The 17,271-nt window shown below is 43.8% G+C and overlaps 1 protein-coding gene across 15 annotated transcripts in view; it reads right to left on the bottom strand.

Moving 5' to 3' along the window:
* Positions 1-438: 438 nt before the first annotated feature.
* Huwe1 (HECT, UBA and WWE domain containing E3 ubiquitin protein ligase 1) overlaps positions 439-17,271 on the bottom strand; it is a 156,237-nt gene continuing 139,404 nt past the window's right edge. For 14 of the 15 annotated variants that reach the window (XM_052759166.1, XM_052759241.1, XM_052759080.1 and 11 more), the window contains 17 exons: positions 16,241-16,844; positions 15,078-15,196; positions 14,826-14,982; positions 13,678-13,810; positions 13,223-13,425; positions 12,483-12,610; positions 11,119-11,215; positions 8,361-8,519; positions 7,613-7,858; positions 7,132-7,249; positions 6,564-6,704; positions 5,641-5,928; positions 5,424-5,529; positions 3,777-3,894; positions 3,296-3,477; positions 2,680-2,870; positions 439-1,034 (listed from right to left, as the gene is read on the bottom strand). In XM_052759166.1, coding sequence (XP_052615126.1) covers positions 932-1,034; positions 2,680-2,870; positions 3,296-3,477; positions 3,777-3,894; positions 5,424-5,529; positions 5,641-5,928; positions 6,564-6,704; positions 7,132-7,249; positions 7,613-7,858; positions 8,361-8,519; positions 11,119-11,215; positions 12,483-12,610; positions 13,223-13,425; positions 13,678-13,810; positions 14,826-14,982; positions 15,078-15,196; positions 16,241-16,844 — 3,093 coding nt within the window. In that variant the 3' untranslated portion in view covers positions 439-931. The remainder of the gene's footprint in view (positions 1,035-2,679; positions 2,871-3,295; positions 3,478-3,776; positions 3,895-5,423; positions 5,530-5,640; positions 5,929-6,563; positions 6,705-7,131; positions 7,250-7,612; positions 7,859-8,360; positions 8,520-11,118; positions 11,216-12,482; positions 12,611-13,222; positions 13,426-13,677; positions 13,811-14,825; positions 14,983-15,077; positions 15,197-16,240; positions 16,845-17,271) is intronic. The other variant, XM_052759825.1, reaches the window with a different exon arrangement.

Genomic DNA, 17,271 nt, shown 5'->3' with positions numbered 1-17,271 from the left:
TACTAGATAATCTGTGAAGACTTGCAGACAAATGACAAGACAGACAAAACAAAAACAAAAAGGGTGGCCTTGTGGAGAGCTAGTCAAACCTTAAGCTTATTCGAAGTGACTAGAAAGGAACTGAAGCCGCTAAGGAAACTAAAGTTGAGGCTATCATAAATGCTCACCAAATGAAACATTGCGTGGGTTCCAAGTTTTGATACAGCCTGCTGCAGTGTGTACTCCAAACACTCAAGGTAAATCCCAATTCCTGCTGGCTGTCAGTCTCTTCTCTGGGGAAACTGACCGAGGAAAGAAACTGTACCAGAAGTGGAAGTGGGTGGGTGAGCAGGAAGGGCAGAGATGGTTGTCTGGAAAGTTCATTTGTCTAGTATGTGTGTAAGGGGTTTTTCTTTTTCCAAATTTTTTTAAGTTTGAAGAAAACTCCGTTGTGAAAAGTGAGTTATGAAGAGTGCTCTTTATTTGAAACCTCCACAACACAAATGCCAATCTTGTCTCGCATTGAATCATTAGCTGTGCACATCATCAACACATTCCAAGCACAAATTAAGAAATGCAAACAGAACAAAAAAATATATATATATATAATTTTTCCCCTATCCAAAGGTTTCAAGTCTCAATGCAGCAAATCCTTCTGAACACAGAATCTGAGGAGCACACTGTTCAGTTGGGACAAACAGGTCCCTGCAAAGGCTACTGCCTTCTTAACACATGGGGTGGGGATCATGGACGGCATGGAAAAGGGAGAGGCAAGAGAATGAGAAGGGAACAGGTATGCACTAGGGAAGATGGGCAGCTGGGACACACACATGGTGAGTTGGTGAATTTCATTTATTGGATTTTGACATTTTCTTTCTGGATCTTTTTTAAATCCCCCCCTCCCCAGGTCCAACAATGGTAGAAAAACCCCACAGAAGTAGGCAAGGCCTTATTAGGCCAGCCCAAAGCCTTCAGAGCACTCCTGGATGGCCAATAGTAGCATGTGGCGGAGCTTCTCAAAGCTCTCATAGGCAGGCAGGTCCAGTTGATTAAAACTAAAAGGATAAAAAGATTAGTTCATGAGAAAAGACAATGAATCCCAGTGCTACCAACCTTCTGTTCCTCTCTGAGCCAGAGTCAATCTCTCCCCCTGCTTCTTGCTGACTGTCCCATTTTTTCTTCAGCCTGATCTAATATTATCTGGCTTTAATAGTGGCCATTAGCAACATACATTTGGTCCTTGTTACAACTTACATACCATGGCCTTATCTACAGGATAAAGTATAATACAATGGAGAAGAGACATCTGAGACACACACATATAGTGAGCGGATAAACTTCACTTACTCATTTAAAGTCTTTTTATTTTGAAAAAAGATTTTATGAGTGTTTTGCCTGAAGGTATGTATGCACACCACATTGTGTACATGCTGATGTCAGGAGAGCACCAGAGTACTGAGAACTGGAATTATAGATGGTTTTGAGCTATTATGTGGGTGTTGGGAATTGAACCCAAGCCTTCTGCAAAAACAGTACGTGATCTTACCTACTGAGCCATCTCTCCAGCCCCTTATTTATTGGTTTTTAACTTTTACCATTACTTGTGAGACAGGGTCTTTGTATCCGAGGTTGGCCTGAACTTCTGATTGTCCTGCCTCCACCTCTCTGGACTACAGGCATGCACTACTATACCGAATTTATGTGGTGAGAGGAATGGAACCACGGTGTTGTACTATCAAGCAAGTACTCTAACCAACTGAACTACATCTCTAGTCATGACATTTTCTAAGAAACAGATGCCCCTTTTTACTAAATTTTTCATTTGTTTTACATCCCGCCTGCAGGCTCCCCCTCCCTCCTCTTCTTCCATTCTTTCCCCCCCACCTCCCCTTTGCGTGCTCCCCATCCACTCCTCCTGTTTCTGTTCAGAAAGGGGCAGACCTCCCGTGGGTGTCAACAAAGCATGGCATATCAAGTTGAGGCAGGACCAAGCTCCTCCCTTTGTATTGAGGCTGGGCAAGGCAACCCAGTATGGGGAATAGGTTCCCAAAGTCAGCTCAAGCGCCAGGGACAGGTCTTAATCCCACTGCTAGGAGTCCCACAAATAGACCAAGCTACACAACTGTCACACATATGCAGAGGGCCTAGGTTGCTCCCATGCAGGCTCCCTAGCTGTCTGTCCAGAGTCTGACAGCTCCTATGAGCCCAGGTTAGCCCAGGTTACAAATGTCTTTAAGGAGGCACTCAGGGTCACTGGTGAAGTATATGTATGGGTGTATGTATGTTAGTAGAGGTGCCTGTGAAGTCCAGAAGAGGAGGGTATTACAGACCCTGTAGTTGGGAGTTCCAATGGTTGCAAGCTGTCCTGTATGGGTACTGGGAACTCAATTTGGGTCCTCTGAGAAAAAGCAGGAAAAGCTATTAACCACTGAGCCAGCTATCCAGCCTCTGTCCAGCCATTACTTGTTCTAGTCAGGCTAAGCCCTTTGGAATACACCATGATTTCCCAGAGTGCTGTTTATTTCCCAGTGTCTTCCCAGCTCCCAGTCTTGTGTTTAGCCCATCTTCTGACCTCCTCCACAGACCCAACAAACTGAGAGGTTTCTAATGTTGTGGACTAGGCAATACTTGTGTCTAGACGTTTATTAAGCCTACAAGTTCAATACAATCACTGAAAAGGAAAAACAGTTGTTTTCTTACCATGTGTGAGCTGAAGGCAGGCGATCTGTGGATCTGTCATCTCGATGAATCTGAAACTTCTGGATGCCGTTCATGCCTTCAAGGGCAGCAAACCCTTGCAGGGGCACCTTGGAAGTACCTGTGACAAACTGGAGGAACTTGGCACGGTCTGCTTGGTCAAAGGAACGCAATGCTCTCCAGAACCATTGGATCTGTAGGAAGAGACACACAAAAACCCAACGTCAGAAAAGAGAGCTTGTAAGCTCTTTAACCCCAGGCGGATCTCTGTGAGTTCAAGGTCAGCCTAGTCTACAAAAAGAGTTCCAGGACAGTCTGGGCTATTACACAGAGAAACTGTGTGTGTGTGTGTGGTGGTGGGGGAAAAAACAGAGCGAGAGCGAGAGAGAGAGAGAGCACAAGAGCACGAACACTTGTAAAGATCAGGAAATGGCAATGGACTTGAAATATTAGTCAAGTCCCTTTTGTAGAATGGGCTTCAGTTCCTTCACAGGATGGGTGAGAGCATCAACTGTAAATATGCTCCAGAAGAAGAAAGAGGCAGAGGTATACTGCCATTCATAAACCAGCACTGATTAGTGTAAAAGGAAAAGATAGGGGTCCTCTGCCAACAGCTCACCTGAATAGAGTTGGATTGGTACTTGTGGTACTCAGTGTTAGATTTTAGATCATCAATGTCGATGGTGGGCAGCCCTGATATGAGCAGCTCTAGTTCCTGCTCAGTAAAGATGGAAATGAGGCGCTTTGGAATGATTTCATAGAAGCCTTCCAAGAAGGCTGCCAGCTGTTTGCGGATGGCTCCTGGTAAGAGAATGGAAAAAGCAACATGGATTCAGAACTCATACAACTGAATAGCGTCTGTAAGAGAGCCTCAGTTGGACACCTGATACTGACAGATCTGCCTGCCTCACCTACCACTGTTTCCAGGCCCCTATATGATAGTAGCTGAAGTTAAGTATTTTGGTCAAGTGTTCTGACTCCCTTTGTGCAAGGCATTTGTAGCTTTGTCATAGGAAATAAGAACAAAAATGTTAAGTAAATAAATGGCTGACCTCTTTCCTTGAATAAGCAGAGGTCTATCTAAAGGACATTTTTCTTACCTGTCATTCTCATCTGGCACACCAGGTGTACATATTCCTTCTTATTCTCCTCTGTTACCAAGATGTTGGCTCCATTGGGTTTGAGGTCACGAACTTCACACACTCCAAACTCTTGAACCTAGAACATCCAAGACACCAATCATATATGTCAGGTTTGGTCTGGGCTGCAACTAACACAGAGTTGCAGGAATACACTCTAACTCCTTTCCATCTCCCAGACAGGGAGATGATGTATATTCATAACTAACTGCCATTTCTCACTATTCATTAGCCTAGAAAAAAGCTGAAGAACAGAACAAAGGAAATGGGTCTTTGGCCCTAAACAAGTGAGGACAAAGAGTACCTCTATCTAATTTTTTTCTATAATTAGAACTGTTTTAAGGAATGAATTATGTACTGGAACATGTGTGTGCGTGTGCGTGTAGGGGGGCGAGAGGGCAGAGGTCAATGACGTGTCTTCCTCTGTCATGTTCTACCTTATATTCTAAGAAAATGTCCTTCAATAAACTTGAAGCTCACTGATTTGGCTATGGCCAGCTGTTTCAGGGATCTATTGTCTTTGAACCTCCAGTGCTAGAGTTACAGATGCAAGCTGCTATGCCTAGCCCCTATTGGAACATTTTTTTCTTACCCCTCCAAATTTTCCCTCTTACATTTGTGTGTGTGTGTGTGCATGTTGTGTGGAGATTAGAGGACAACTTGCAGAAGTCAGTTCTCTCTTTCTACCATGCTGAGCCTTGGGATTGAACTCATGTTATCAGGCTTGGTGGCAACTACCCTTACCTCCTGAGCCATCTTATTGGCGCTGAAAATTTTATTGAAAAAAAAAAATTTGTTTTTAGGGACTAGAGAGAGTGAGAGCTCAGTATGAGTGTTTGGTGCTCACTTTTCCAGAGGACTCAAGTTTTGTTCACAACCCTGTAACTCCAGCTCCATGGGATCCAATGCCCACTTCTTGTCTCTGTGTACCTGAACACATGTGGCATATACACATACATAAATAAAACTATTTCATATGTATATGAATGTAGGTACATGCGATAATATGCACATGTAAAGAGGCTAGGGGATGATATTGTCTGTTTGTCCTGTACTATTATTCCTGAAACAAGGTCTCTCCCTGGAATTAGACCAGCAGTTAGTCTATCTCCAATGATTCCTCTTGTATGTTGCACCCCCACCCCAAGTTCCAAGCACTCAATCATGGCCAAACCTAGCTTTTTACATGGGGAAGACCTGAACTCAAGTCCTAAAGATTGCAAAACAATTGCTCTTACCCACTGAGCCATCTCTCTTCTGTTCAAGAACATTCTTTTTTTTTTCTGTCTTTTTTTTTTTTTTTTGGTTTTTCGAGACAGGGTTTCTCTGTGTAGCTTTGCGCCTTTTCCTGGAACTCACTTGGTAGCCCAGGCTGGCCTCAAACTCACAGAGATCTGCCTGGCTCTGCCTCCCAAGTGCTGGGATTAAAGGCATGTGCCACCACCGCCCGGCCTCAAGAACATTCTTAAAAGGGGAAACTAGGAAATAGCTTGGATTATTTTACCAATTCTATTTTCTGTTTATGATGTCTCTGCTTGATGAATTCAAAGCACTTCCTCAGAACTGTTGAGACTCAGAGTCAGTTCCAAGGTGATCCCCAAAACCTACCTCAGTGCTGAAGGTGAGGTCATAGCCTAGTGTGGAGACATCATTTTCCAGCAGATAAACTAGGCCCTGGTAGAAGTGGTAATCTTCACTCTCCATATCTGTATACCTAGAAAAACCCAATTAGATAGGATCATGGCTTGGTGGCAGCAGATGGGACAAGGAGATAAAGAACTGAGTCCTAGGGCTAAGGGCAGTCTAAAGACTACCACAATCTCACCTGACAGACTTGCCCAAGATGTGTTTGTAGAAGGACCGTGTAAAGTAGCACTCCAGGAGGCGGTTGTCATATACAGCTTTGGCTACAATGCGTCCAACAAACTTGAAGTAGCTGAGGTGGTTAGGGTTACAGTGGGAAGATGGATTGATCGTGTAGGTGACCCGGTCACCAGGTGAGGTACGGAACAAGGCATACATAGGGTTGAACATCTCTCGAGAGATGATCATGTACCACTCTCGCAGGAGCCCTCCAGCATCCTGCCCTTCTTCTCCTTCAAACACTATATACCTGCATCAAAGAGCAGAAACAAAGAGAGCTGTGCAGAAAGCCAGGGCAGATCTGACCATTCATGTACCATCATGTGAACAAGAAAGATTCTGTGAATCTGACTTTGAGAAAGTTCATTGTTACATGAAGAAGTAAACAGAGTACCAGGAGAGCTCTGGAAAAACACAAACCATGATTTTAATCTGTCTCATCAGCTACCGTGATACTTAGTGTTGCAAGCTGCCAATTTCTTCTAGGTGGCTTCATAATCCAGGAGTGAACACTCACTCACTTGACAGGGGCACTGATGTACATGGTAACTCCCATCCCAGGGTTACCATCTGCTTAGCAGGCAGATTCCTATTCCTAGCCTAACAATGATAGAAGTTCTCACTGCAAACAATTCAAGTGTATCCTTATAAACATTAAAGACATCCTTGTCTGCTTAGGAGTTGGTAAATCAGCCAAAGGGCCGGCCAGCAGGCTATGTCCAAAAGTAGGAAGACTGTTCAACTAACATTATCTATGCCAGATTGCTATTGGGGAGTTTTGTAACCACTGGCCCTAAATTTGAGGCCAGATTAGGCCACTGCTACCATACAGAAAGAGCTCCCTGTCCCAAACCATCTTGGCTGTTTCCTTTCCCGAGTTCTTACAATCGATTCTTCATTTCTTCAGGAGATTTGCGATGCAGCTCCCGATAGGAGTCTTCAAATACATGGTCACGGCGAACATGCACCGCCATGTCTTCCTTCCGGAGCCCTTCATCCAAACGTTCCAGCTCTTGGCGGAAATATCTTAGGATATAGAAAAGGAAAATAGGATTGGGGGTAGCAGAGCAAACTTAAATTTGTCTGTTTAGGAGGAAAACTCAATGACACCCTCTCTTTGATCTTTGTACCCTACACACCTGGAAAGTACATAGCATCTGGGAGAGAAATCATTTATTATGAATTCCATTTTTTTCCTATTTCTACTGAATGAGGGATCATAGAGACTATTACATTAGATTTCTGCAACAAGCAAGGAAGCACATTTACATGTACAGGAAGGAAAGGAGTGGGGATAACAAAAAATCTTGAGCCTGGTTGACTGTACCACCCTAACTCTAAAAGATGGAACTGAACATAAGAAACCAACTATGGCTTTTTTTTCTGGGAGGGGAAGACAAGTATCATTCATGTAGCTCTTCACCCCAACACACCCCACAACTAGGGCACATACTTGCGCTTGACATCAAAGTCGAGGACACGAATATAATCTACTAAGACAGCAAAAGGTCCATCAGCAAGGTGGGTGGTGGACTGCCGTAGTATCTGGTTTAACACAGTGCGGTGAGTCTCTGAGAAAAGAGATTGACAGCAGGAATCAGTGTTTTATATAGGTCCTAAGAAGCTATATAAAAATCTACTAGTTACCAACTTGCTCTTAATTGTTTTAGGGGCCTAAATCAGGAATTAGCTGGAGCTAGGGGCCAGTCCCAAGGTATGAATGTGAAATATGGCCATTTATATAACACATGGCTTCACACGGAGAGGCAGAAGAACTTAAGAGCTTCTATAGCAGGTCTCTCCTGCCCTTACTAGTCTATTTTTTTTTCAGTGTGTGTGTCTGTGTGCAAGCATACTTGCACTCTTTCTCATTCTGCTGAATCAGCTAGGGATAAGATGCTTTCTGTATCTGTGTGTCTAAGAGTTCACTGTACCTGCAAAGCGAAGGAACTTCTGTGTATCAGGGGGCAGGCTTGAGGAGATGTGCATAGATGAGGGCTCCCTGGAGAAGAACGGGTCAAGGGAGGAAGGAGTGGCTGGGGTTAAGGGGGCAGGGGAAAGTGGAGGCGGCTCATCCTTGATGTGTGCCAGCTGGCTCTCACGGGTGTCTCGGACAGGAGGCTTGCTCTCCCGCTCTGTGGCATGGACCAAAAAGAAGGCCTCGACAGCAGGCTGTAGCACTAGGGGATAGCAATGACAGCAAAAATGACACTTTACAAACTTTAACATACAAACACTCCCACCCTTCCATAACCATGTCACAAAAATATAACATGGAAGAATAAATAATGAAAACTTGTAGGAACTACAACGGTAAACAAAGCCAAAGAAGAAGTCAGAAAGTGGGACAGGCAATTAGCAATAAAGACAAATCTCAGCCTAAAAAGTAAAATGTATCAGAGTTACCAAGAGAGAAGGCAATTCTTTTAAATTCTTGTTACAGACACACAGAGGGAGAGAACAAACTTGGACTGAAAGAGCAAGACATTACCACCACCACCACCACCACCACCACCACCACCACCACCCACCACCACCACCCACCACCACCACCCACCACCACCACCACCACCACCACCACGACCACGACCACGACCACGACCACGACCACCACCACCTGGCAGAAAGTGTCCCAGAGCAGACCAAGGGGTTTGGAATGTGTGCCCTCAGAAAGCAACTCACCTAGCACTGCATGCTGGTCATGGGATTCCTCCAGTTCCTTTAAACATTCCCCTAGCATGTCCCATAGCTCATCTAGGCTCAGCTGCTCACTGAGCAGTGGTAACTCAGGCGGCCTCTCCTCTTTCTCCTTCTCCCCCTGTGGTGTTCCATCTGAGGCGACTAGATACACAAAGAACAGTCAGAAAGCTTTCAGTGTCTCTCTTATTCGAGATTTTTTTCCCCCAGACTAAAAGCAAAGGCCACTAGACAGAGTGGGCCCACTGGCCAAAGAGTATTACTCATTGAACAACATCTAGAAGGTCTAAGTATTGCACAGAATGGCATTAAATAGCAAATTTGGCTTCTCAATTACACTAGTCTCTTTTTAAGTGTTCAATGGAACTTCTGACAGTTTCTTTCCAGTACAAGTATGTTTTAGAACATATTCATCAGATTCTGATAGCTGCCCTTGTAACCAGGCTGCCCACTTGCTTTTTTAAAATCTCCCTATTTTTTTTTCTATGAGATAAGGCTAGGACATAAACCAGACATTTTGACTCAAGTTTCATGCCTTTTAAATCAGACAACTTGCCTCAGCAGTTTAAAGCCCTAAGAAGTTTTAGTACAAGATGGACATCCCCACTCCATAGTTGGTATTTTTCCTAGTTGCCTCCTGGGAGTTTATTCTCAACGATTCAATGGCCAATTAGTAAGACTAGCTGAATCTTCTGGGTGGGAGAGAAGCAACTAGCCTTTTCTCTACCTCCCTACTCTACACCCAACCCCCTTCAGACCCCTGCTTTGTTTAGGCAGGTTCCTGACATTTGCTTTCATCTTCTACCTAAATCCTAACTATTCTTCAGGGCTCTGACAGCCCTACATTTAAATCCTGGCTGTGGCACTTGCAGATCATGTGCTCTTGGGTAAAAGAAAATGGATAGAGAACATGGGAATAATATTTATCTACCAAAGTCCAGATGACTCAATAAAGTATTTCAAAATTGGGTGTCCTCTGAGAACATTACTTTAAAGTAATGTGTTTAAAGGGCATCAAAAGCATTCTATGTACAACTCACTGAAAAATGCCATTTACCATGTGCCAGGTACTTGGCTAAGTATTACATACATATTAAATTATTTAATTCTAACAGGTGTGAATATCCCCATTTTAATTTTTTTTTTTTTAAAAAATAGTGTGTATATGAATGAAAGCCAACTTTGGGTATTGTTCCTCTAGAACAGTGGTCCTCAACCTTCCCATGCTGAAACCCTTCAATACAGTACCTCATGTCATGGTGACCCTCTACAACCATAAAAATTATTATTATTTTGTTTTTTCGACAGGGTTTTCTCTGTGTAGTTTTGGTGCCTGTCCTGGATCTCACTGTGTAGACCAGGCTGGCCTTGAACTCACAGAGATCCGCCTGCCTCTGCCTCCCGAGTGCTGGGATTAAAGGCGTGCGCCACTACTGCCTGGCAAAAATTATTTTCTTTACTACTTCATTAACTCTAACTTTGTTACTGTTATACAAGTATCTGTGTTTTCTGATGGTTCTAGGTGACTCCTGTAAAGGGGGCTTCTGATTCCCAAAGGGGTTGCGACCCTCAGGTTGAGAACTGCTGCTCTAGAGTCATCCATCTTGTTTTTTTGAAATAGGGTCTTTCACTGACCTGGAGCTCACTGACTAGGGTAGGCCAGTTGGTAATCAAGCTCATGCCTAAACTCAGGGATCTGAGTTGGCAGAAATTTCTCTAGCATTGGGATTATAAGAGTGTGTCAGTATGGCTGGTGTTTTTGACCTGGAATTAAACTCATGTCTGGATGGCAAGTAATTTACCCAGACTGGGCTGTTTCCCCATCCTGAACAGTCCTGCCTTATAACCCAGAGTTAGCAAATGGGGGAGCCAAGACTTGAAACACATGCCCTATTCACGCATAATATACAACAGTTCCTTTTTTTCTTCTTTTGAGAGAGGGTCTCACTATGTAGCTCTGGCTGGCTTGAAACTTCCTATGTAGACCAGGCTGGTCTTGAACTCAGAGATATGGCCACTTCTGCCTTCTGAGTGCTAGGCTCCTTTTAATCTTACATTAACATTTTCCCACTTATTTAGACTTTTTATGTATATGTATGGCTGCATATGTGCCACAGCATGTTTGTGGAGATGAGAGGACAGATGTGAAGTTCATTTTTTTTCCTTCTATCATGTAGGTCCCATGGGGTCAATCTTGGTTATCAGGCTCTGTAGCAAGTACCCTTATCTGGTAAGCTAGCTCATCCACCCCTCTTTTGAGACAGAGTCTCACTATATAGTCACAGACTTGGTATATGAGTAGCTCAATCTTGCCTCAGTGGCTTCATGTATTTATTTAGAGAGAACACAGGGCATGTGGAGATATCAGAGGAAAACTTCTGGGAGTTAGTACTCTTTGACCATGTAGGTTCTGGGGCTCAGACTCAGGTTGTCAGGCTTGGTGACAAGCACAACATTCATCCACTTTATCCACTCAGTCATCTTGCCAGGCTCTAATTTGCTATTTTAAAGACAGGTTCTCCCTATGCTGTCCAGACTGACTTCACATTTATAATCCTGTTTCAGCTCTCCAGATATATGCTACCATAACCCAATGTTTCTTTACTATATATAGGAATCAAAATCCTATTAACCTTTATAGAAACCAGTGTTCACTGAGTATATATATTTTGGGAACAGGGGGATCTACTAGAATTTCTCTAACTTTTTCTTTTGCTGAGCTATAAGCAGTAGTGGTACTGACCAATGGTCTGAGTATCTTGAGCACTAGGAGATGGCTGGTCCACATCCATGGGTGACTCCTCTCTTCGGACAGATGCCTCTGACTGGCTAGACTCCGACTGGATAAAAGGAGACAAGGTCACATAAAAGGTGCAACTGTGCTCTCCTCTGGGACAGACTAGAGGTTGGCCCTTGACTATCTCACACATTGAGCTTAGAAGATACTTTCTCCTACCTGGTTATCAAAGTCTATAGCTCTCCAGGTCAAAAGAATGGCATGCATGCTTACTTTTCATTCTGAGTTTGCAGATTTCCCCAAGAGCTCCCTAGATGCCTGCATTTTCCACAAGCTGCTCATATCCAATTCCTACTCAGATCCCACTCCACCCCTACACTTGTGCCCTGGATATAGATGAAAATTCCAAGTTTTCTGGAACAGGTTCTTTTTTTGTTTTGTGTATGTACACATGAGGTAGGCTTGCTGGCTATCTACTTTTATTTGTTCAAATGGAACTTAGTATAATCTCCCATAGGTGGGCTATTTAAAAAGCTATTTGTCTTTATCAGATTGAACAGGAGACTGAGCAGAAAAAATGCCCCAGAACAGCAGTCTTCCCTGGCTGTCTTGGGACTCACTATGTATACCAGGCTGGCCTCAAACTCAGAGATGTACCTGCTTCTGCCTCCCCAGTGACAGGATTATAGGCATGTGCTACCACTGCCTAGCTCCAGAAATTTTATATAAAGAAAAACTAGGCCTTAGGATACCTTGGTATCTTAGGACTAAGTGATTTCTATGTTCTAAGAACAGGAAGGCAATGAGAGAGTGCCACAGCTTATTACAGCCATTCTGATCTGGGATCCCAATAATGAGGTGGCTACATGAGTTCATAAAATCTTCCTCCTACAGTGCATCATTTCCTACATGCCAGGGGATTGGATTATGAAGAGGCAGAGGCCAGGGTAGAGGGAGTAACTATAGATAAAAGTGGCCCTATGGGATGTATACCTAGCTTTGGGAACTTTCAAGGGTAAGACTCTTGAGTTGTCTCCGCATTATTTCATGACATTAAAAAATTTTTTTAACGCCATATCCCCTCAGAACACAGGCAGAGCATTAGGCAATTAACAAAACACTAACTAGATAGCTGGGAGTGGGGTGTGATGGCCAAGCTTTAAATCCAACCAGACGTCCATACAAACCAGTAAAACAATCAATGAACAGTAAGGGAAATACCAACAAAAAGTAACCCTGTTGTCTAGATGTATTCATTTTAGCAAACTTAATGCAAAAGCATACAAAGTATGGGCAATGAAAACCCATTGAGGGCATGTGCAAGAAGGAGGGTAGAGAAATGAATGAGGGGCCACAGGCATCATGCTAACCGTTGCTGCTTGTTGCTGTCTCCGCGCCCTTTGACCCTCACGTACCATTTGTATAATGGCATCAGCCTCAGCCTCCAGCTGCCGAACAGCTGCCTGGATGCTGCTAGCTGAGCCTAAACCGGAGGAACCTGGGAGAAAGGAAAAAAAAAAAAGGAAGGTACGATATAAAATGTAGGAAGAGGGAATGCCCCAAATTCTCTCCTCTCTCCATGGATGCCAAAGGATGCCAAGTTTGAGTTTTAGTTCAGGCAGTTTTGTATACTCATAATCAAGCCCCAAGGTAGGGAAGAAAGGGGGAATGATGCTAGGCAAATGGATGGTGGTATGTTAAGAGTGTTCTATGGGACAGGAGGAAAGAGGGAGGAAAAATGACTTGGCAGGCCAATGTATGAGAACATGGCTAAGAGTGTTCAAGGAGGCAGAAAGCACACACCCATAAGTCAAGTCTTTCTCAGCAAAATGTTGGTCTTCCCATTTCTTTGCCAGATTTCTATTGCCCCTTAATTTTAACTTGATCTACTCAATCTCAGGTAGACAACTTGAATGGGTTATACAATAGCCATCAACATTTAATCTTTAAAAAAAAAAGAGGGGGGGCAGGTTTTCCTTTTGGAAAGGTCAATCACAAACAAAACAGGACACTTTAGCCCTATTCCTCCAGGGACTCTGGATTCACCCCCCAAGCCCCACAGCACCAGCATGACCACCATCACGCTCAACTGGACACTCTAGTTCCATACCTAGCCTGCCTGTCTGCTTGGCTTTCTTGTTAGCTCGTCGTGTGTCATCCCGAAGCTGGATGATGACCTGCAGGACCCTCAAGAAGAACTTCTGGGTAGATGTCTTGGATGTCAACATGGACATAGAAGGCAGTTGGAGCTCCCGGCCACCCAAGGGTCGCTTCTGAGATGCCACAATTACCACATTCTCAGCCATGTCAAACCTGAATAGTGTAGAGGCGGCTTGTGTATATTGAAAACATCGAAGTATAAATACTCAGAGCAAGGAGGGCTTCTGATATTAACTAGAGAAAATAACCTCAAAAGATAGTAGAACAAGTGGGAAGAATTTGAGAAATACAAGGTCAAGTATGTTATAGAACAAATAGAAAAACTACCCACAGTAACGAAACAGAAGAGGAAAACCAGCAAAAGCCAGATTCTAGCCTACAGTTAAAATTTGAGTTACCACCCACCTGCTCTGCATTTTGCCTTTCAGTTTGGTGGTCTGTGGCTGCTCCTCAGGTAGGCCATCAGGAGAGAGGGCCTCACATTGGGCTCTCCGCTGCTGTTCCAGATTGTATTCCCTTAACTCAGCGAGTAGGGTACCTGGGTAAGCAAGAGGAGGTAAGTGTTCAGAGATTTCCTTAATGCAGTAGCAGAAAGTTGAATCTTACCAGGAAATCTTTGTGGGAAATTTGAGTGAATAGGAAATTTTACTATTTGGTTTAATGTTTGTGCTTATGACACAGGGACTAATGACTTATAACTGGTCTATTAAATTTACACAAAATGCAGTTTGGTGTAGCAAAGTAAAAGGATCTTTTTTGGAGCCAGACAGACCATGATCTTAAGTTCTATATGGTTCTAAAACTTACGCAGGGTTGCTATGAGAACTATGAGATAATCATGAGCTATTGCTCAGCTCATGGGCTCTAAATAACTGGTAATAGTCAAGAAAGTTTAGACTGTTTAGAGGCCAATTCTTTTAGGAAAAACCTTGTAATTCTCATGCAGCAAAGAAATACCTGCACAATACAGAGCAATTAACTCTCCTACACCAGCTTCTGGGCCATTTGTGGGATGATATAAGGAGGGAATCAAGAACAAGGGAGACATATGATTAGGGTGAGGGTGGTAAAGAACAGAAACATTCCACACTGAAAGAAAACAGGTTTCTATTCCTTGATCCAATGTTTTTCTCACATTTGGGTCTAGTTTTCTATTGGGGGGGGGAACACCTCAAAACTACACAAAAGAGGCCATTATTCTTGAATCTGACCACAGTGTAGGAATATCTTCGAGATGAGAAAAGTGGTCTCTGCAACTCCATTATGGAACTCTTATAGGCACTCATTAAGGAGAGGAAAAAAAAAAGAGGCCTTTCAGTTCCCAGAAGTAGTATTCACTTATCTCTTCACTAAGCACTGATGACCAGCTGTATACCAATCATTAGTGATAGCAAGAAAGCCAGCCAGTCTTATTCTCAAACAATCCACAGCAGAGGAAAACAAGAGCTGTGCTCTAGAAACACGGTCTAAGTTAGCTTGAGTGTGTGTATGTGTGTGGAGGGTGTTAGGGAATGCTTACAATAAAACAGAGTAAAATGCTTTAATATTATTACCTATCTGTTTACAAAGGGTATAACCCAGATGGCGGGCTCCATTCAGTAGCAGCTTAAGAACTGTGTCTCGGGTCCCAGAATCCCCTCGAGACAGCTGCAGTAACACATTGGCTGCATCTTCTAAGCCTTCTTCAGAACAAGAGTGGGATGTCAACACCTAGGTAAAATATAGAAGTAATAAGCCCTAACCCAAGAACTGAAATGTCTATCCCTTTCCTTCAACTGTAAAAGGTATGAAAAGCTCAAACTTACCTCCACAGAGAGCTGTAGCTGGTTTTCAGTGAGGCCAGAGGATACCATTTTGAAGTCTATACCACTGCTGCCTCCTTCACCCACCTTTGCTGGAGATTTGCTGCCCTTAGTAGTGGAAGCTTTGAGGAAACAGAACACATTAAAGCTCTGTGACTGTCATAAGCCTCAAACTGCTGCATTGTAAAGGGCTTCAAAATGGCAAAGCAGAAAAAGTGACAATCTACCTATCAAAGCAAAATCTCGTGTGCTGGAAATTGAACTTAGGGTGTTATACATACTATGGAAGCACTCCTATCCCCAGAGCCAATTCTTAACTGTGCCTTGTAAGGTGACCACAAATCCTAGGTATTTCTCCAAATTGTTCCCCTATTATTATAAGCTTTCCAACTTACTTTTTAAAACCTACTCCTGCAGCCGGGTGGTGGTGGCGCAAGCCTTTAATCCCAGCACTCGAGAGGCAGAGGCAGGTGGATCTCTGTGAGTTCGAGGCCAGCCTGGTCTACAGAGTGAGTTTCAGGACAGCCAAGACTGTTACACCAAGAAACTGTCTCAAAAAACAAACAAACAAGGAAGCAAAACTCATATTTCTAACTGAGCTCACAGAGATTAGAAATGCTACCAGATGGCTTATTTTCTCCACTTCCTGAAATGGTCTGTTACCTTAAATCACACTGCATTTATTCAATCTATTATTGTTAAGTTTGGAAATCCCTCAAGATTAGGACTTAACTACCCCCTTTGGTGCCTAGCCAGAGGCTCAGCTTTTTTTTTAAAGATTTATTTATTAATTATGTATATAATGTTCTGCCTGCATGTATGCCTGCAGGCCAGAAGAGGGCACCAGATCTCATTACAGATGGTTGTGAGCCACCATGTGGTTGCTGGGAATTGAACTCAGGACCTCTGGAAGAGCAGCCAGTGTTCTTAACCACTGAGCCATCTCTCCAGCCCCGAGGCTCAGCTTTTGACAGGCGTGTACATGTGTGTACACCAGACACAAGGCGGGGGGATGGTGAGGGGAAAGGGATAAAGAGAAAACAGATAGGGTAAGAATGAACACATCCTGTTCTCACAATAATTATCATTTAGGGATACCAGGATTTGGAAGTGGGAGTAAGGTGGGAGCTATAGCATACACCCCATAGCTCTGAGTTGACACTTACTTGAAACAGTAGTGGTAGCAGTTGTGGGAGTAGTCACTGTGGTAGAAGCAGCTACAGTAATGGTGCAAAGAGCTGTGGCAGCAACCAGAGCTGGAGCAGAAGTGACAGGGGTGGTTGCAGCAGGGGGTGTGGGCGTGGGGGTGGTGGCAGTAGTGGTGGTGGTAGATGTGGTTGAAGTGGCAGCAGTGGTGGAGGAAGCACTGCTGCCTGAGTTAGCTTGTGCTTCCGATCCTTTGTTTTCTGGGAGAGCAATTGAGATGAGAGAGAGGAGTCTCAGGAGCTTCTCGGTTAAGAGAGAACTCCGGCGGATGACTGGATGTGACAACATGTTCATGAGCTGCCCCAGTGGAGAGGCTTCAAGGCTGTGTAGGGAAGTTTCCCCTTCACCACCAGCGCTCACTGGTACTGACTTCACAGAGTTCTTGCCTTTCCGGCTAACATTCATGTTGTCCAGTTTTACCAATAAGTCCCAGAAGTCTGTACAAATGCCACTGCTGGAGGACTGTGAGGAGCATGGGCTGCAGGCCTGCTTACTGCCCCTTTCCCGATCACTTTCGCAGTTTGTTTCTTTGGTCCGTTGCTGTGTGAAGTGGCTGGGAAACACCTGCCGGGAAAAGAAGAATAGGCTATATGGTTTTCGTAGAGGATAAGCCTTTCTGTTACAAAAAGACTAAATGCTTCTCAGACTCTCCTTTTCATTGGACAGCTCTGGTAACATAGGGCAGACGGATTATGAGAGTTTTATCCAATAGATAGTGAAGCAAAAAGTAAGGGCTTTGAAACAAGACAATGATTAGCAATCTTTTCTAAAAGTCTCTCTGCACATATGGAACCAGGAAGACAACACAGCCTGGCAAAGTTGTTGGTAACAAATGAGGTAATACATTTTGCCCAGTGCCTAGCACAAGGTGGACCCCAAATACACAGTAGCACTGTTTATTAGAATCCTGAGCTTGTCACTTTCTAGTCACATGGCAAAGCCATTAAAGTGCTCTGAATCTCGGCTTCTTTATCTGTAAAATAATCATAGA

The sequence above is a fragment of the Peromyscus californicus genome, unplaced genomic scaffold (genome assembly GCF_007827085.1).
Source record: "Peromyscus californicus insignis strain IS unplaced genomic scaffold, ASM782708v3 Scaffold_10__1_contigs__length_136768540, whole genome shotgun sequence".
NCBI classification, from domain to species: domain Eukaryota; kingdom Metazoa; phylum Chordata; class Mammalia; order Rodentia; family Cricetidae; genus Peromyscus; species Peromyscus californicus.
This window is presented reverse-complemented; position numbering and strand designations above follow the sequence as displayed.